Below are 19,339 nucleotides of genomic sequence, written 5' to 3' on the forward strand. Positions count from 1 at the left end.
TCTCGGCTTGTTGGAGGCAGAAGCTCCCAAAGTTGGCGTTGCCTGCTAGAAGCCCAGCTTCTTGCAAAAAGTACCCCTGTCTGTTGTCTTTCTGTTTCCTGAGCCTTCATTTGGCCCTTTTCCACCTTCAACTACCCAATGAGAAGTTTTTATTTTAAATGAGATATGAGAGGGTCTAAAGTGCTGCGGCGTGAGGAGTGTGAGCCGCTTCACCTCTGTGGTGTTGGCTTTTCCCAAATTTGCAAGGCTTAGAAACTTTCCCTGCACCGACCTTGCGATCTGAGCAGAAGAGGAAGAGTTGGGAAAACTCCTCTGAGAACTTGAGCTTTGGGGGTGAACGTGCAGGACTTGGCGCACACAACTCTAGCAGGGATTTTGGCTGTGACTCAGCCATTCACCCTGCCTGGAGAGAACAATTTTAATTCCTCTTATTTGCTGGTTTCTGTTCCTGCTTCTTGAGTCCAGAAATGGCACTGCTGAGGACAAGAACAGGTTTGACATCGGTACTGCGCAGGGAAGTACAATCCCAGCATCGGATCCATCCAAAGCCTTTTCCAGCTCTTCCATGGACTCCTTGGGACCTTGTCTGAATTAAGCCTGATCCTGTCGAACACCTGATGGATTTGCAGGTGTTCAGCATCTCCAGCCAAGATATCTCAAACTGCTGACTTGGATGCTGCATTTTCACAAGTTTCGCTGCTAACGAGAACAAGTAGGATTCTCAAAAAACATCTTGTTTTGTCCCAGGAACATATTTTGAAGGCTTTGAATTCCGTCGTGTCCTTAGTTTCTGCTCACATCCAGGCTTTTTCCATCCCAATGGTGAGGCTGAAATGTGATTTCTTAGAAAGAAAGAGCAGCCCAGAGACTTTTCTGAAGTTTCTTCAGTCCAGGAATCGGGGCACTGTGAGACACACCAAGCAGCCTGATAATATCTCACGGGCGGTAACGCTTTGCTTAGCGCCCGCATTTGAATCGCAGCACCTCGCTCTAGCTTAAATAGTTTCTCTGCCGAGTGCTTTCATGCCGAGCCATGCTCACTGCCTTCAGCGTGGCAAAACGGTCTGGTGAAAACGCTCGTGAGCAGTTTTTTCTGCCCAGCTCCCAACCCCCGGCTCAATAAGCCTTTGCCAGGCATATTGCAAACACTCGCTGAGTTGCCACCCGCTGAACGGCTTGTCTCCTGCAGGAGCTGCTTGGGCACTGAGCAGTTTTAGATGCAGAGTATGCTGGCATAAAGACACTGCAAGAGAGTTGGAAAAAGTGGTGACTGATAAAGCAGCTTGCTCCTAAAAGCAAAGCCTCTGCCCACACCCATCCACCCTGCCGGGGGAACGTCGAACTGGAGCCCCAGCGTGGGCAAAAGGGTTTTGCAAAGGCTTGGAGCATCCCTTCGCGACCAAACCAGGGAGCCTTGGCGCTAGCTGCATCCACAGGATGATGAGTTCGGCGCCAGCGGCACCCATCTCCAGCCGAGCTGGGGCACCTGGGGCAGAGCCACCCGCATGCTCTCCCCTCCCACTTCAGCAGAGGAAAGCAGCCCTCGATCTCCCCACTTCCTCGTCAGAGCAGCTCAGTGCTCAATGAGGAAGTGGGAGGAGGAAAAAAAAAAGAAAAAATTAGTTGCAATCGGTAGCCGCAGCAGAAACACGAAGCGAAGTGCCAGGGGATGGACCCAGGTGCCTCGTGACAGGAGCCCTCCCAGGTGCCAGGGTGGCACACGCGGCACAGCGACACCATGGTGAGTGCACGGGGGGGGCTGCGGGGCACAGCCGGGTCTCCCTGTGCCCTGGGGTGGGCACGTGCCACCCAGTTTTCTCTGCAGTCCTGGGACGTGGTCTGCCCTGGCACCTCCTCGTTCTCACAGCCCATCTTGGGCTCGGTCACCCTGTCCCAGCCACAGCCACTGTGCTGCCACTAGTGCCCATGGATTCAAGGAGGAGGCGAGAGCCACCAGGGCCACCAGGATAGCCAGCAGGTGCAAGGTGCCAGCAAGTCAGGACTGAGCAAGGTGCTGGGGCATGGCTGCCGGGAGCAGCTGGGGCTGGGTGCCGGGTGCTGCCTGTGGGGTGGCCTGATGGCACCAACCGCTGGGAGCCCATTAGTGCCAGTAAACTGGTGAGAACTGGGTGCAGGGGACGGGGCTGCTACAAGGGCAGTGGCACCATCCAAAGCTAGAAGTTGCTCCAGAGGAAGGAGTAGAGGAAGATGAAGACTTGAAACAGGCTGGCTACAGGCTAACGGGGGTGGAGGAAGCTAGGACTAAGCCAGGGAGGCTGGAAAGGCCCCTGGGGTGCCGCAGGAGAGGAAGGACCAGAGGTGAAAGAGAAATAGTTCAGGGCAAAAATAGAGCTTTTATTTTCCCCTCCTGAGATGGAGAACCAAGGGATCCCAGCAGCGCAGTGAGATGCTCAGGCTGGGGCCGAGGTGAATGCACAGGGCGGCCTCAGCCTCATCCCCCGGGCTCACGGCTCCAATCCAGCCGTGTTTGCAGCCCTCATCTCCCCATCCAGCAGTGAAGCGGGACCACGGCGAGGGGGAGCGGGAGCTGCTGGCCTCTCCCCACCACCACTGGACCAGCTGCATTGCTGCCCCATGGGAGGATGCTCCGGTGCAACCTCTTCCCTGCTGCACCATCCCTCTGCCCCCACCTTCACTGCGAGACACCAACGCCTTCCTCTTCCTGCTACCATCTGAGGCCTGAAGACACTTTGTGGCTTCCCCCAAAGGGCTCTACGAGCCCAGCTGCCACCTTGCAACACCTAACCACACCCCACAGGCTCATCCCATTTCCCCAGGGAAAACAGCCAGGCTCCCAAATCCCCACTAGGGTTTGGCTCCGGGACAGCTCTGCCCATCCTGGTGAGCACTGCTCCTATAGCTCTGACCTTGCAGGTTTGCTGATAGTATTGCAATGCCCCGTGCTGCTCTTCTGAGTATTTCCGGTGATTTCACAGGATATTGGTTGCACTGGGATTTGCCCTTTCTCAAAAAAAGGGTGCCAACCTCAGCTGCCTTGGCTCCGTGTTCAGAGCCCGCTGCAGCTTTTCACAGCGGCGGGCACCTGAGCTCCAGAGGAAAAGCAAATGCTGTTTTGCAACACTGTTTTGCAATGACTTTTCGCTCCCTGGCAGGGGGCCGAGGGGTCCATCAGTGCAGCCAGGAGCTGTTCGCTGCTGTGCCCAGTGCAGCAGCAGCAGAGAAAGGGCCTTTTTGCAGCACAGCTACAGAGGGCCTGCTGCTGGCCTTTCCCTCTTGCCTGAGGACCGACAACATCACCCACTCGTGACTGCCCAGAGCTTCAGCCTGGATGAAGCACATGCAGCTATTGCACCTGGGCAAGGGGACCACCAGGTCAGGGGGATGCATTTCCAAATGCGGCTTTTCGGTACCACATCTCAGCCAGAGCCAGCATAGCCCCAAGCCATGCGTCTGCTCCCTCTCCCACAGAAGCCCTTTGTGCTCAGCTAAGCAGTGCAGAAGAACAAGCCCCAGCTCGAATTGGGGCTCAAGCACCCTTGTCAGAGCAATGCCCCAGATATCCCTGCGGTGGGGCTTTGTCAGGGACACCGTCACAGCCAGGAAGCCACCTCCGCCACACAGGAGATGTCAGCTCAAAAGTGCCGGGGTTGCAACAACAGAAATGCTGCTATTTGCCTGAATTCAGGGCCACTGCAGCTGGTAGCAGCACACGGTGCCTGAGGGCACCGGGGCGCAGAGAGTCCTCAGGGTCCATTCCATTGCTGTCAGGCCTTAGAGTTGCATTCAGGGTTTTCTTTTTGCTGTTGTTTTTTGGGGGGAGCACCAGATATTTGGCTGCTGCTCTGGGGTCGGTATTAAATCCCAGCACCCTGCGAGGGCAGAGCTGGTTGGGGAGCAGAGAGTATTCGTAAGCATCCATGGGCCGGGTAGCAGGGGCTGCTGGGCAAGACCCAAGGAGCAAAAGCAGGGGGATACAGAGATGCTTCCCGACCGGGCCAGGCAAGAAAATGGAAGGGCCTGAAAAAACCCAAAGCCTGGCAGATAAAACAAAGCAAAAGGGGAACAGCTGAAAAGGGGAAATGGAAGGAGCAAACGGCTGGGGCGAGGGCGGAGGGAAGAGAAGTGAAATCGGTGTACGGGCAAAAAAAGGAAACGCAGGGGTAGGCAGCAGAGAGACAGCATGTGGAGGAGCCAAGACAGCTCTGGGCAGACACGTCACCTCCTGGGCTGCCCCGGGGCCCCCATGTCCCCATTGCAGCCCCCAGGCGGGCAGCTCACTGCAGCTCTGCACTGAGCAGCAAGGGCAGCAGGTTTCTTTTGTAGCCATGAGGACGAGAGGCCTTACAGGGGGAATTTCTTGTTTGATCGGGTCCTTTTTCGCTTTTATTTGCAAGGTGAAATCTTCCTCTCCCATCCCCAGGAAGGGCCCTTGCCAGTCCCGCAAATGCTTAAATTGCAGCTAACAAAATTTTCCTTCCACCTCGTTGTCATGAGAGGATGGAGTCAGGCCACTTCTGGGGCTTTTTGCTCTGTGGTTGGAAAGTGGTTAGTTGCATTCTCCTGGGTAGGGAGGAAACGGTGCCCAAGAACCATTTATATCTGTGTCCCAGGGCTGCTACTTTTGCCCATCACCACCCTCAAGCGGAGACACAGTAGGAGGCAGCAATCCGAGGGTGCACCAGGTTGGGCAAACACCAGCAGGCTGCCGTCAGATTTTTTGCTTTTTTCCTGGGATATTTTTGCAGGTAGAGCCTAGGAACCAATTGCTTTTTCCCTACTCAGGGCTGCTGTGGCAATTTATCCACTCATTAAGGAGGAGAGTGATCTTGCAAATAGGCCACTTTGCTTCTTGCTTAGGCACTGCTTCCCCAGAGCAGGGTTTTAGAAGCTTTGCAGACCCCCTGGTCCCCATGTGGTGCTGCTGGCACCCCTATGCAGTGGCTCTCGCCATCTCCCTTCAGGGCAGCAAGGAGCGCTTCCACTGGCAGAGCCACAACGTCAAGCAGAGCGGCGTGGACGACATGGTGCTGCTCTCCAAGATCGCCGAGGAGGCCATCGTGGAGAACCTTAAGAAGCGCTTTATGGACGATTACATCTTCGTATCCTTCCCAGGGCCATGTGCGGGAGCTTTGCAGGGCAAGCAGGTCAACCCAGGGTTGTCCTGGTGCTTCCAGGTTGCCCTGGTCCCAGGATAGAGTTGGGATTAGCCTGCGGGAATACAGATGGCTTCACCCCTTTATACTCTGCCACCCTGCCCAGTCCGAGTGATTCATCACTAACCGGGGAAAGGGCCCATCTCTGCTGCCTGCAGCATGGTCCTACTGGCTTGTAGCTCACTCCTTAGCCCACCGGGGCTGTGGGACAACATGTTGAATGGAGGCAGGGACAAAGTCTGCTGCACCAGTCCGGATGCAGCAGCACAAGCGTGGGAGCCTACCTGACCCCCACCTACCACCCCCGGAGGTGCCCGCTGCCGCCACAGTGCACCCAGAGACCTTGGCCAGCCCCAGCGCACAGCCCACGGCGGGTGCACTGAGACGGCAGGACGGGGGGTGACCCCAGTCCAGGCTCACTGGCTGACACAACCCCGTTTACAAGCCACTCTGCAGAGATACTGCCACTGCCACAGGCTGTTCTGTGGCCCACCATGCCCTGCAACACCACCTGGATCCCTCCTTTCCAGCCTCCAGGCATCAAAGATTGCAAAGCAAGCTGTAACCAAGATCCTCATCTGACTTCTTCCTCAATTCCCACAGCCCTGTGAAATCCCAACTGGGAGCCAGATTCTGACAGCCACATTTGCATCCTCTCCTGCTGTTCCCCAGGCTGACAGCCCTCCAAGCTGCCATCTTTCCCCAGGCTCAGGCATCCTCCATGGTGCCATGTCCTCCCTCCCCAGTCACAGATCCAGGGTCAGGGTCTCCGTGCCACCCCCCGGGGATGCTCGCAGCTGCAACCTGGGGAGCCGTGTTCTTTGGATGCCGTGGGATGGAGCCTCCCCATGCTGCCAGGATTTCACCTCCACACCACCGGAGACCTCCAGCAATGTCAAATCCAATCAGAAAAACTGCAATGATCCTTGGGGAGGATCAGGAGCAATCTCGTAGACCTGGAGGGGAGAAGCCACCTTTTAGCTAAGTCTTTGCTTTCCATTGCTCTCAGGCTGGTTCAGACACCACCGGGTGAGTACAGGGTGCTGCTAAATCCCTCTGTCCTGCCCAATGTTGCCCCGTGCCATCATCCAGATGGGCTTTCACATGGGCACTGCCTGCTCTCCATATCAAAGTGATACTGCTCAGCACCATGCCTTACACTCTGCGGCTCTTGCACTTCATTAGCCCTGGCTGAGCAAGGCAGGACAGACACGGCCAGCATCCTGCCATGTCAGAGATTTGTGGTAGGGCTTTGAGAGGTGCCCACTTTACCACAAAGGGATGCTCTCACTCCTTGATTGCCCCCAGCTAGGGGGCACAGCACAGTGGCTCAGCATTCCTGCAGCATCCATCTGCTCCCTGCTGCTCCCAGCCCTGGCAGCTGCCAGGTTGGGCTGAGATAGGAAAAAAATCACTAAATTGAAGGACAGGGCAATGTGGTGGCTTGGGGCGGCTGCTCGGCTGGGGGAGAGGCTGGTGCATGCAGCGGGACTGATCTCATTACTGAAAGCGGCTGTGGTTTCCCTGAAGATGAAGCTGTGGCCTTACAAGGCGATGCGCTGTCTGGGACAGGCAGTGACGCGGTGCTCCTCCTTGCTCTTACAGCCGCCATGGGGCTTTAAATGCATTTGGGGGTTGGGTTTGGGGGTTGGGTTTCTTTGTTTTTTTCCCCTCTTTTTTGCTAGAAAAGGGAAAAAAAGAAAAAACACAACCTGTACCTTCCTTTTTTCTCACCACATTGCACAGAGCCCGCTGCCCTGCCATGACTCAATGCCCCACACTTCTGCATTTCCTGCAAAAGCCTTGTTCTTCCTGCCCCTCAACTCCTCTTCCCCTGCCCTTCCCACCCTTGATGTAGGCTGAAAACAGGATGGTCTACTGTCGCTGCTCTTGCCAAGGGCTCACCCCACCAGTCACCTCTCTGCAGCATCTGCCCAGGCACCAGTGCCTGCTTGGGGCGTTGGAGACTCATCCCCATCCTCCCACCACATCCATCTCTGTTCCCCTTGTTCACAGACTCAGTTCCCTGCTTTGCTGTCCCCTGGCCTTTCTCCTCCTCCCCTCTAAAAATCCCGGTGGTATCACAGCACCAGGGCTAGGAGCAGGCAGAAAGCCCCCAAACACGCTTATGCCATTGCTCCCTGGCCTGGCTGTGCTGTTGAGCACTCTTGCAGGAACATCGCCCTGAGGCTGCATCCTGGCATTGGGCAGTGAGCAGGGCAGGGATGGGGGAGACATGAGAGACCACTGGATACACCTTAACCTGCTGCTCAGACCTACATCGGGCCAGTGCTCATCTCCGTTAATCCCTTCAAGCAGATGCCTTACTTCACTGACCGGGAGATCGAACTCTACCAAGGGGCGGTGAGGATGCTGCACGCAGGCTTTGGGGGTTGGGGAAGGGACAGGACGTTGAGCTGAGTTGGGTTCATTTGCTGCATTTGCCTGCAAGTGCCTGGGGGCTCTCCCATGACTAGCCCCATCCTCCCTCCGGGTGCTGCGGGAATCAGTATTCCTGAACCAGACTGACACTCCAGTTTAGGGTCAGTAACAAGACTCAGGAGCAAATCTGCAGGCCTGGGAAATTCAGGTAACAAAGATCAGCAAAAAAACAACCCAAATGTGGTACAATGCAACCCCAAAGGACATTAACTCTGCCACAGAGAGACACTACAAAAGAGCTGAGAAAATGTACAAAACGCCTCCGTCAAGCTCACTATTTTTTTGCGGCCTAGAGGACATGCCCCATCTCTGCTGCTTGTTTGTTCCCTCAAGCAGTGTGTGGGCAGAGTCAAGGTGATTTGGAGCTGGAGCCTGTCTGTGGTGGCGGAGAGGCTGCTCTGTGCTCAGTGCTACTTTCCATGTACCCTCTCCAGGCTCAGTATGAAAATCCCCCCCATATCTATGCCCTCACTGACAACATGTACCGGAACATGCTGATTGACGGGGAGAATCAATGCGTCATCATCAGGTACGAGGTCGGTCGAGGGTGAGAGTTGGGCCTCACTGCCACCAGGACCCCCCAGACCCAGCTACCTCCTTCCCCAGAGACCCATCACACAGCCTGTTTCCCTCTCAGTCAAGTGAGACTAAGGCTGTGCCACTTAAAGCACTGTACAAGCAAGAAAGCAGACGGTTCTCACCCCTGGGGGTACCTGAAGCCCAGTGCAGGGCTGCGGGTGATCCAACACAGGGGAGATGCTTGGAGGGACCCCAGCATCCAGGCCATGGGCTCGTGGCTGCAACAAGCTGTCGTTCCCTGCAGGAACTGAGCCTTGTGCAACACAGTTTTCCGGTTGTGTGTTGCAAGGGAACTGGTCAGGATGTGGGGCAAGTCCCAAGACTTCCCCTTTAGGTTCCAAAGTCCCGTGTTCTGCCCCCAAATCCAGCAATAAGAAGTCCAAAATCTCCTCACAGAGTAGCCAGCCTTGCTCCCAGTGATGGGATCTAGCCCCATTTCTGTCCCAGGATGTTCTCAAAGCAGCAGCAGCCCCCATCCCCTGCCACGTGTGCAGGATCCCAGACACGAGATAGCCCAGCCCTGGGACCCCAGGGCTCCCTGCACCGCTCCAGCAGCCTACAGCATGGGGCTTATTCAGGGCTAGGCCCTTGGCAGTGCCTGACCCCAGGGCTGTTCATCCCCCCATGTCCCAGACTGAGGGTCTGCACTGGGGACAAGGGGACCTGGCTCTGCTCCCTGGGCCAGGCATTTCTGCACCCTTCATTTCTCTGCCTGGGTGTTTCCACAGCGGAGAAAGTGGGGCTGGAAAAACAGTGGCAGCGAAATACATCATGGGCTACATCTCCAAAGTGTCTGGAGGCGGAGAGAAAGTGCAGGTACTGTTCCCGTGCTTGGCTGGGCATCTGCTTCACCTCTGTCCATCCCCTCTCTGCTCCCTGCCTCCCCCAAACCCTGCTTTCTTCTCTATCTACAGCATCTGCCTGGGGCAGGGAAGCAGGGAGACCTCAGGGATGCAATCAGCTCTGAGCCAGGGTGCTCCCTGGCGGGACCCCGCAGGGACACTGGGTGCCCCCCTGCTCAGCCTTGTCCCCTCCTCTCATCCCCAGCATGTGAAGGACATCATCCTGCAGTCCAATCCTTTGCTGGAAGCATTTGGGAATGCCAAAACCGTCAGGAACAACAACTCCAGCCGCTTTGTAAGTCTCTGGGGCAAGATACCCTGAGCCTGGGTCATGCTGAGGGCCAGCACGTCCTCATCTGGATCCATCCCAGCAGTGCCCAGAGCCAGGTAGCTGGAGCACTGATGTCATTAGCATGCAGATGGGGGAGAGGCGGAGTCGAAGGCAGAGGGATTCTACTAGACCCTGGGAGGAAGTGACACAGCCTCGCGCCTGCAGGCTCTGAGTGGCGACATGTCCCATTGGCAGGGGAAGTACTTTGAAATCCAGTTCAGCCGGGGCGGCGAGCCCGATGGAGGGAAGATCTCCAACTTTCTCCTAGAGAAGTCTCGGGTGGTGAGCCAGAACGAGAATGAGAGGAACTTCCACATCTACTACCAGGTACGGGCACACCAACACCCACTGCATGGGCACCTACAAGTGCCACTCCTGGGTAGCCACAGCTTCCGTTCACTCTCGTTGCACCTGGTAGCTCATTGAAGGGGCATCCCAAGAGCAGCGACAGAACCTGGGCATCGTGACACCTGATTATTACTACTACTTGAACCAGTCGGACACCTACCAAGTGGATGGCACCAATGACCGCAGCGATTTCCATGAGACCATGGTGAGCGAGTGTGGGGGTTCCCTGAGCCTGTGTGCCACCATCAGCTGCCGGGCATGGGCTGATGGGCTCTTCACACCCCCTCCTAGAATGCCATGCAGGTAATTGGCATCTGTGGAGAGGACCAGCAACTGGTGCTGCAGATCGTGGCGGGGATCCTCCATCTCGGGAACATCAGCTTCCGGGAAGAGGGCAACTACGCCCAGGTGGAAAATACTGATGGTGAGTACACTGGCACCCACATTGTTCAACAGCACAAGCAGAGATGCTCATGGAGATCCTTCACATTTGAACGCAAATTTCTCACAGCACATATCCCTCAGCAGAAGAAAGAAGGGGCATCAGCATCTTCCCCACTTTAGAGATTGGAAAACTGAGGCAGTAAGCAAGGAAATTACACAACCATAGTTAGAAAGTAGGGTATTGATGCCAGAAGTCCTGTTTGTCAGTCTCCTGCAGTAATTTAGTAGAGGGAGGACACCATCCCATGTCTAATTGCTAGACTGAAGTTGTCCCTTCCTCTTTTGGGCTCCACCAGGGTGTAGGAGGGTCTGGCAGCCCCTGCAGTTGCAGGCAGCATCCCTGAGATGCATGTCCACTCTGACCACCCTCCCTTTGTCCAGCACTGGCCTTCCCTGCCTACCTGCTGGGGATCAACCAGAACCGGCTCAACGACAAGGTCACCAGCAGGAAAATGGACAGCAAGTGGGGCGGCCGCTCGGAGTCCATCAACGTCACCCTCAATGTGGAACAGGCAGCCTACACCCGGGATGCCCTGGCCAAAGGCCTCTACGCACGAGTCTTTGACTTTCTAGTGGAGGTGCGTGCCTCCACAGCCCCATCGCGGATGGGGATGCTCTCGCCAGGTAGCAGATGCCCCTTCTCTGAAGGGGGTAACTCTTAGCCCCGTCTTCTGCTAAGGCACAAAGAGCTTTTGTTTGGTGCTTGGGCCATAAGCGCAGCAGATGGGATGGGAAGAGCTGGCGATATCCTTGAGATGACCTCAGAAATGGGGCATGAGGTGATGACATGGGTGAAGTGTCTCAGGGCGTCAGCCAGACAGGGAAGAGGTATGAGCAGAGGCCATCCACTCCAGTGTACAATCCGCCAAACTGGCAGGAGCTCTCAATGAATGGGGTTTGGGCTGTCTCTCCTTGCAGTCTATTAACCGGGCCATGCGGAAGCCACATGAGGAATACAGCATTGGGGTGCTGGACATCTATGGCTTCGAAATATTCCAGGTACTGGTTGCTTTCCTGTAAAAGCCCAGCGGGGGACTGTCCATCAGCCCCTCTGGTGACATGAAGGGGGCAGAAACCAGTTCAGACATACCTTTTTTTTCTCTTCCATTCTCCTCTGCAATTTTACAGAAAAATGGCTTTGAACAATTCTGCATTAACTTTGTGAATGAGAAGCTGCAGCAGATCTTCATAGAGTTGACCCTCAAGGCAGAGCAGGTACAGGGGACTGTGCACGGTTGGGGGCGGGGGAAGAGCTGAAAGTTGCCCAAAGCCCTGATTCCTGCACCGCAACATCCCAGCAATACAGCGAGAGCAGACAGGCATTGGCAAATCCCAGAAATCACATCTCTAGTCCGGATAGAGAAGGCAACCCAGATCCTTTTTCGTAGGTACTGGCTCAAAAAGTCCAAGCACGGGGGACTTTGCAGGTTGTAGATGACCACTACTCATGAGCAAAGGACAGGAGAGGGCTGCACATGTCCATCCATCTGTCTGCAAGCAGCTGCCCTCACCTCTCTCTCTCTACTCTTCTCTAGGAGGAATATGTGCAGGAAGGCATCAAATGGACCCAGATCCAGTACTTCAATAACAAGGTGGTGTGTGACCTGATCGAAAACAAGCTGGTGAGTGGTGTCCCTTCCTCAAGGAGAGGCTTAAGACACCTGGGGGAAGAGGGGTCAGATGGACAGGGTGCTGTTCATGGTGGGTGGCCAAAGGCAGTTCTGCCAGAGAGCACCCCTGGGCAAGCAGCAGCACCAAGGAGGTGCTCTACATCCTTAACCCAAGCACCAATTCAAAGAAATCAGCTTCGAGCAGCACAGGGCAGTTAAAGCCAGACATAAGATTGGGCCCTGCCCAGTCCTCCAGGGCTTCACTCAGGGCACACAGGTCATCCTGGGCTGCCTCCCCTAGAACCCACCTGGGATCATGAGTGTCCTGGACGATGTGTGTGCCACCATGCATGCGACTGGCGAAGGGGCCGACCAGACCCTGTTGCAGAAGCTGCAGGCAGCTGTGGGGACACACGAGCATTTCAACAGCTGGAACTCGGGCTTCGTCATCCATCACTATGCAGGCAAGGTACACGGCAGACACCCCATGCACAAATGCCCCTCTTATGGATGGCACCAAGGGAGGGGCACATGACCCAAGCAGGCTGATCTCCCCCCTCTCCTGGCTCTCTAGGTCTCCTATGACGTGACAGGCTTCTGCGAGCGCAACCGCGACGTGCTCTTCACTGACCTGATTGAGCTCATGCAGAGCAGTGAATAGTAAGTCTGAGGAGCATCTCAGTCCCTGATGATGTCTCTTGAGGGCTCAGTCTGAGTGCAGCATCCTCAAAGCCAGAGGGGAAAACTTGTGTCTTGGACCATCTCGCACTCCTGCCCCAGCCAGTGCCCAGCACCCTGCATCACCCCACGGGGACTGGTGGCATCTCCCTGTTGGGTGCTGCAGAAGCAGCAGTATTCGAGGGATGCTGGTCTGGATGGATGGGGAAATCTGGAGGGATCTGGCTCAACCTTGATGCAGACTGATGCCTCACATTCATGTTTCACAGTAGCAGAAACCAGGGCTGGAGCTGGCTCCTGTGATGGCCCAGCTCTTGCTAAGCCTCCCAGAGTCCTTCAGTTCTCAGCCACTCACTGTTATCTGCCTTTCAGTGGTTTCATCCGGATGCTTTTCCCAGAAAAGCTGGATTCTGACAAAAAGGGCCGACCAACCACAGCAGGCTCCAAAATCAAGGTATGTCCTGGAGGCTGCAGGGCAGCAGATGCTTTTCCCCTGGGCAGCAATGGGGTGCCTGCCTCCTGGCAAAGCCTCCGAATGCTGCTGAGGTTCATCTTTGCAACAGAAACAAGCTAATGACCTGGTGAACACGCTAATGAAGTGCACGCCACACTACATCCGCTGCATCAAACCCAATGAGACCAAGAAACCTAGGGACTGGGAGGAGAGCAGGTAAAGGAGGCCTCTGCATCACAGCACCTGTGAAGCCCAGGGGCCAGTGCACAGCAGGGTCCAGCTTTCCCACAAGAATTGAGCTGCTGAGCAGATCCCTAGGCCGGTTCCTCTCCATAGGAGCTGCAATGCAAGGTCTCTTCCCACCCTGAGCACTTCCCTCACTGCTCTTGGCTCCACAGAGTGAAGCATCAAGTCGAGTACCTGGGGCTGAAGGAGAACATCCGGGTGCGCCGGGCAGGTTTTGCTTACCGTCGTGTCTTCCACAAGTTCCTGCAACGGTGAGCAAATGTTGGGGCCAGCCCCAGATGGAGGGCAGTGAGCCCAGGGCACTCACAGCCCCTCTGCTGGCAGGTACGCCATCCTCACCCCAGAGACGTGGCCCTCCTGGAGAGGAGACGAGCGCCAGGGTGTGCAGCACTTGCTACGGTCTGTTAACATGGACCCAGACCAGTATCAGATGGGCCGGAGCAAGGTGTTCGTCAAGAACCCTGAATCGGTAGGTGGCCCAGCCCTTTCTGTCACCTTGCAGCTCTGCATGGGTCTCGTGGGGTATGAGGGTACCTAGCGAGGAGCACCCTCCAGAAGGGACATCCCTGTGTCCAGCTGGACATCAATTTAGGCCATGCTGGGGTGGTTTGGAAAGGGGATGCTAATACCTGGGAGAAGAGAGGAAGACCCTGGCCAGGTGGCCCCATCCCCAGGTGGGCTCAGCATCCCATGTCCCTTCGCACAGCTCTTCCTCCTTGAAGAGATGCGAGAGCGGAAGTTTGATGGCTTTGCCCGGGTGATCCAGAAGGCCTGGCGACGACACATCGCCATCCGGAAGTATGAGCAGATGCGAGAAGAGGGTAAGACTATGGGGCCAGAGCCGCAGCAGCTGGGACAGGAGCTGGGCAAAGATGGCAGTTCTGGGTGAGGAACAGCACCCCACAAGGATATTCTCAAATGGAGTCAGCCCCATTGCTGCCCACTGGCCTGGCCACCAAAAGAGCAGGACACCAGCAGCCCAGCTCCTAATTGCAGTGCTGATAAGGAAGGGGTGATGGGGGGCTGGAAAGCAGGATGTCTGGGGTCCTCTCTGGGATTTTAAAGGAGGGAGTGGATTTCTTGCTACTATTTCCAGCCCTGAGAGGGGCCATAGGACAGAAATTAGACCCCCTCTCTTGCTCCCTCTCTCCATTTCATTGCCTCCAAAAGGGATGGAGATGAGTAGGACACTCAGTTTTGAGATGGATCCTGCTCCACTGCAGGGTACCGAATTACCAGTATTTGCAGAGTAATAAAGGCCAGTGATTCACCATCCAGCTCCCTTTGCAGCATCTCCCAATGTCTCCAAATGTACAGTGAAAAAATCAAGAGGAAAACCCCACAGTCTGGGATGGTCACCCACGCCCACAATGCAAGGTTTTGAGAGCAATTAATGTGATTAAAATCCAGTAAGGTTCAAACAGCTCAGATGCCTTCTCTGGCATGCAATAAGCCCTACATCCTGCTGCCATGGCTGGTGGGATATCTCACATGGCTCTAGGAGCCAGATTTGTAAGGCTAGGAGATGCTTGGCCCCACAGGCTCCTGGTGCTGAGCTCTTGAGCTCTAGTGGTCCAAGCCACAGGCTCAGCTGCCCAGCTAACAGGGCCCTGACCTGACCAGCATTGCTCTGGGGCCCCACACAGCTTCCAACATCCTCTACAACTTCAAAGAGAGGAGGAGGAACAGCATCAACAGGAATTTTGTGGGTGACTACCTGGGCATGGAGGAACGGCCGGAGCTGCGCCAGTTCATGGCCAAGAGAGAGCGGATAGACTTCGCTGACTCTGTCACCAAGTATGACCGTAGATTTAAGGTAAACAGACCCAGCTGAGGCTCAGGGGAAGGCCTAAGCCAACATTTTCATGACTTAACATGGATGTGCTCAGATGGGACACATGTGGGCCTTGTGTCCCCCAGCGAACATACACTTCGTGTACCTGTGTCCCTCACCTCCTGCTCTTGCCCATTCTCAGCCCATCAAGCGAGACTTCATCCTCACCCCCAAGTACTTCTACCTGATTGGCCGGGAGAAAGTGAAGAAAGGTCCTGAGAAGGGGCAGATCAAGGAAGTGCTCAAGAAGAAGGTGGAGATCCACGCTGTGAGCAGTGTCTCGCTGAGGTGTGTCCCCTAGCATAGGGCTGGGACCACATGTGGGTTCAGAAGGCTCTTCACAACGGGACCATGAGGTCTTCAGCAGCCCTAGTGGGGTCAGACTTGCTGGTGTGCTGGCCCATCCCAGGTCTCCCACGCTTTCTTCATCCTCTGATCTCCGACCCATTGATGGAGATGAGGGTATCAGAGCATCGTACCATGATGGGGAGAGAAGAAATAGGAGACTCATGAGGCTTGACTATGTCCTTGTTTTGGAGGCCTGAGAGGTTTCCCACTAGGTCAGCCTCCAAATCTGTTAGCTTGGGTTGACCCAAGTGGGCTTGCTCGAAGGCTCAGTCTGGGTCTGATCCAGACTCAGTGAGGCCTCCTGATTTCCAACCAGCGCTGGCTGGGATCAGCATTGTCTCTGCCCACTGTCTAACACCTCTTCTTGGGGTTTTCTCCGAGCAGCACAAAGCAGGATGACTTCTTTATCCTCCATGAGAATGAAGTCGACAATTTCTTGGAGTCAATATTTAAGACGGAGCTCATCAGCTTGCTGTGCAAACGCTATGAGGAGCTTACTCACAGCAAGCTGCACCTCACCTTCAAAGACACGTAAGGAGAGGGTCAGTGCTACAGGCTGGGGTTGACCCTTTCCTCTTATGGCCCAAATTTTCAAGGCCAACCACATGTCCTCATGGAGGGCTGGCTCTGTAACCCCACAGTGGTGTGGGGGGTCCCAAACCTTGGCCTCATGGCCTACCTCTCTCTGCCAGACTGCAGTTCAGGGTGAAGAAGGAGGGCTGGGGCGGCGGCGGAACCCGCAGCGTCACCTTCACGAGAGGCCAGGGCGATGTGGCCACCCTCAAAGCAGGAGGCAAAACCCTTATGGTCAGCATTGGGGACGGGCTCCCCAAGAACTCCAGTGAGTGCTGGTGCTGGGGTGTCCCACTGGGGAAAGGCAGTGGGAGGGCCAGGAGCAACAGGGCAGCAGGGCTATGGTAGCAAGGGGCTGGCAGGGTGAGCCACCATGTGCCTGGATATGGCATGTCATCCTTGAGCACGTGAGCTTGCATTTCACCCAGCAGGACGGTCATGCTGCTGCTCATGTGTTGCAGAGGACTGGGCATGTTGCCCACTCCCCAGCTGTCTCTGAGGACTTCACAAAGCTTATGGAGAACGTCATCTAACAGCAGGTCTTTTGTCCCCCCAGAGCCCACAAGGAAGGGGGTGACACAGAGCAGAGGTTGCCATCGGCCACCAGTAGCCTCCCGAAGTGCCCCACCAGTGCCAACAGGTGAGGGCAATGCCAAAGGGGTCGGCACCGGGGAGCCAGTCCCTGAGGGCAGACCCCAGCCTGGCCCAGTGGCCCCTGCCACCATTGTAACATGCCATTTCTGGGGGGGTCTCCAGGCACTTGCAGGAATGGGGCACCTCAGTTTCCTCGCAGCAACAGCCAGGCACAGCAAGACACCTACGTGGCGCACCAGAAGCAGGCGCGGGGACCACCAGTTGCAGCATTGCCCATGCAAAGCAGCCACAAGGCAAAGACACGGCCCCCGTCCGAGCACAATATGGAGTTCCTCAATGTGCCTGACCAGGGAGTGGCTGGGTAGGTCACAATACCATCCCCTAGTGTGCCCGGACCAGCCCTGACCTCTCCCTCTCATTGCTGCTGCCCCCAGACACCTGTGTCCCTCACCTCCTGCTCTTGCCCATTCTGAAGGAAGCTGGCTTTTCCTTCCACAGCCAGCTCACCCTCCTGCCACAAGCCAGCTGGACCTGCTCCAGGTGGTCTGGCCATGTCGGGAGGCCTCCTTGGGTCTTCTCCCCTCCAGTTCTCCCAATGCCTGCACTACAAGGGTCTTCAGTGGGGGGAGATCAAGGCTGGAAGGGGGATGTAGCCTGGGCTTGGCTCAATATGCCACATTCTCCCAGGTGCAGCATGATGTCCCACCATATCCTACAAACCTCTTTTAATGTCATTTATCTTTGACGCTGCAGCATGCAACGGCGGCGAAGTGTGAGCCAGCGGCCCCCTCCAGCTAGGCGCCCCAAGCCTCAGCCCAAGGCAGCCATTCCACGCTGCCAGGCACTGTACCAATATGTGGGGCAGGATGTGGATGAGCTCAGCTTCAATGTGGGAGACATCATTGACATCCTCTTGGAAGGTACACTCTGGACACTGCTGCCTCAGCACCTCTGGAAAAGCATTCTGCACTCAGGTTTGCAGCATGCCAGCACTGTGTAGATTATTCTGACTTCAAACTGTTGTTTTCCCTCTTCTCCAGATATCTCTGGTTGGTGGAAAGGTCGACTCCATGGCAAGGAAGGCCTTTTCCCTGGGAACTACGTGCAGAAGATCTGAGCTCTATCCAGTGTTTGCATGGCCAGGCGTGATGGGAGGCCGCCAGCAGCATCCTCCCACCTCACTTCCTATGAAGACACGCAACACAAGCAAGACCTATATCCCTGCCCCAGAGCAGGCTGATGGTGGGCAACAGGCAGCTCTCTGCAGTCAGCTGTGATGTGGAGGCCACTGGACATCTCCAAAGACAGGCTTTGCCAAAATCATTTCCAAGTCCACATGAGATGGGGGCTAACCAGCTCCTTTCTGCTGATGTTGGCATTAAATAAGCATTTCCCCTTCAAGCCAACCACCCTCTGGGCCCCCTAATCCCTTTGCTGGCTGCTGAGCCTGTTCCCCACTCCCACACTGCCTGTACCCACCAGCCAGGGTTGTGCCAGTGGAAATCACTGATTTCTGCAGCTACTTGAAATCACAGCCCTGGAGCAAGGAGCCCTTTGCCAGTGGTGGTTTTGGTCCTCTGACTTTGATGCTGGACAGTTCACATATTGCAAACACAGCAAAACTGAATCTGACGCAAAAAAAATAGAGCCAAGAATAAGTATTTTAGCCCTGGGTCCCTGCGTGATGACAAGTGCAAATGCATGCAGGAGGCAGCCCCATTCCCCTCACTTTGAATATTGCAAGAAGATGCCGCCACACATGGAAACAAGCTTCCCCTGTACACCCAGCTCAGGTGCCTGCACAGCCCTGCGTGATGCTGGACTGCCCAGCATGGCTGGCTGGGACCCATTGGGATTGTAGAAACCTCCCCCACTAGAGCAACGGGGGAGGAAAACGCTGGGGAATGGGGCACGCCGAGACCTGGGCACTGCTGCTGTGCCCGAATTTTATGGGAAAAGAGCTGCAAGGACTGTCTAAGCCAAAGCCCAAAGAGACTTTTTTGTGGCAGAGGTCTGCAGGCTGCTCGAACTGGTCAAAACCCAATGGCTCAGCGGATGTAGCAGTTTGTCATGATTAATAGAGATGTGACTTTCACCAAAGAGCAGGGCAGTGGGGGCTCCTCTCGTGGGGGTACCGAGCGCTGTGCCGTGGCTGGCAGGAGGCAGCCGCGTTCGAGGGCTCCGAGGCTTGCACTCGCTGCAGGGCACATCAGCTGCAGGGGGGAAACATCGTCCTCTGGCCAGGCGGCAGGGATGGCTGTATGGGGGCTGAGTTTTGGCTGATTTTCGCCATTTTTGGGGTGATCCTTGAGTTCAACTTTTCCCTCCAGGCGGGGTGTTGCTGGTGCTTGTGCCTGCCTTTCCCAGGATCTTATGCCACGCTGACAGCTCGCAGCTACAGCAACACCTCGTCCCTCTTTCCGCACCCTCCATCCTCACCGTTGCCCGGGAAAACTGAGGTCTGTGGAGGAGCAATGTCCCAGGATAGACCAAGGAGGATCACCCATTCCCACACCAGCCACAGGGGATGTGGGTTTTGGTAATCCTGCCTCTGGGATTAGCAACAGGGAGCCCCGAGTCCCCGTCCCCCTGACCCTCAACGTCCTGTGGCTGTGCCGCTGTCACAGCATTCCCCAGGGAGGAAGGATGTCGAGGGGGTTGGGGAGGGGTGGAGGGAGCTGGCATCAGGGCTAGTGTCTAACAGCACCGAGGCAGCAGGATTTGTCCCTGACTGCCTTTCGCCCCCTCGCTGGAGACAGCCCTGTTCCCCCACAGGCACCCACAGCCCCGGCTGGACTGGGGGTCTCAGAGTGTGCCCGAGGGGATGCTTTTGCTCCCCCTATCCCATACTTTTTTTTTTTTTTTTTATCCCTTTCTTGAT

The 19,339-nt window shown here is 55.8% G+C and overlaps 1 protein-coding gene across 1 annotated transcript; it reads left to right on the forward strand.

The window, feature by feature from the left end:
• Window positions 1–1,667: 1,667 nt before the first annotated feature.
• Window positions 1,668–18,483, forward strand: MYO1F (myosin IF). The gene is made up of 28 exons (XM_062596112.1): window positions 1,668–1,741; window positions 4,944–5,081; window positions 7,410–7,499; window positions 8,012–8,106; window positions 8,885–8,972; window positions 9,204–9,293; window positions 9,525–9,656; window positions 9,748–9,882; window positions 9,969–10,101; window positions 10,503–10,699; window positions 11,040–11,120; window positions 11,250–11,336; window positions 11,657–11,743; window positions 12,033–12,200; window positions 12,306–12,391; window positions 12,782–12,863; window positions 12,973–13,079; window positions 13,262–13,360; window positions 13,434–13,578; window positions 13,816–13,930; window positions 14,756–14,925; window positions 15,086–15,231; window positions 15,676–15,822; window positions 15,984–16,132; window positions 16,421–16,504; window positions 16,621–16,819; window positions 17,212–17,378; window positions 17,499–18,483. Exons 1-28 carry the CDS (start codon window positions 1,739–1,741, stop codon window positions 17,573–17,575), a joined length of 3,297 nt encoding a protein of 1,098 aa, XP_062452096.1. The 5' UTR covers window positions 1,668–1,738; the 3' UTR covers window positions 17,576–18,483.
• The last annotated feature ends 856 nt before the right edge of the window (window positions 18,484–19,339 follow it).

Source organism: Rhea pennata, chromosome 27 (assembly GCF_028389875.1).
Source record: "Rhea pennata isolate bPtePen1 chromosome 27, bPtePen1.pri, whole genome shotgun sequence".
Taxonomy (NCBI): Eukaryota; Metazoa; Chordata; class Aves; order Rheiformes; family Rheidae; genus Rhea; species Rhea pennata.

Bases quoted from the DNA above. Each gene is read 5' to 3' on its own strand.
- MYO1F (XM_062596112.1), top strand. The intron at 9,294-9,524 runs GTAAGTCTCTGG...TCCCATTGGCAG, and splicing joins ACAACAACTCCAGCCGCTTT to GGGAAGTACTTTGAAATCCA. The intron at 12,392-12,781 runs GTAAGTCTGAGG...TCTGCCTTTCAG, and splicing joins CTCATGCAGAGCAGTGAATA to TGGTTTCATCCGGATGCTTT.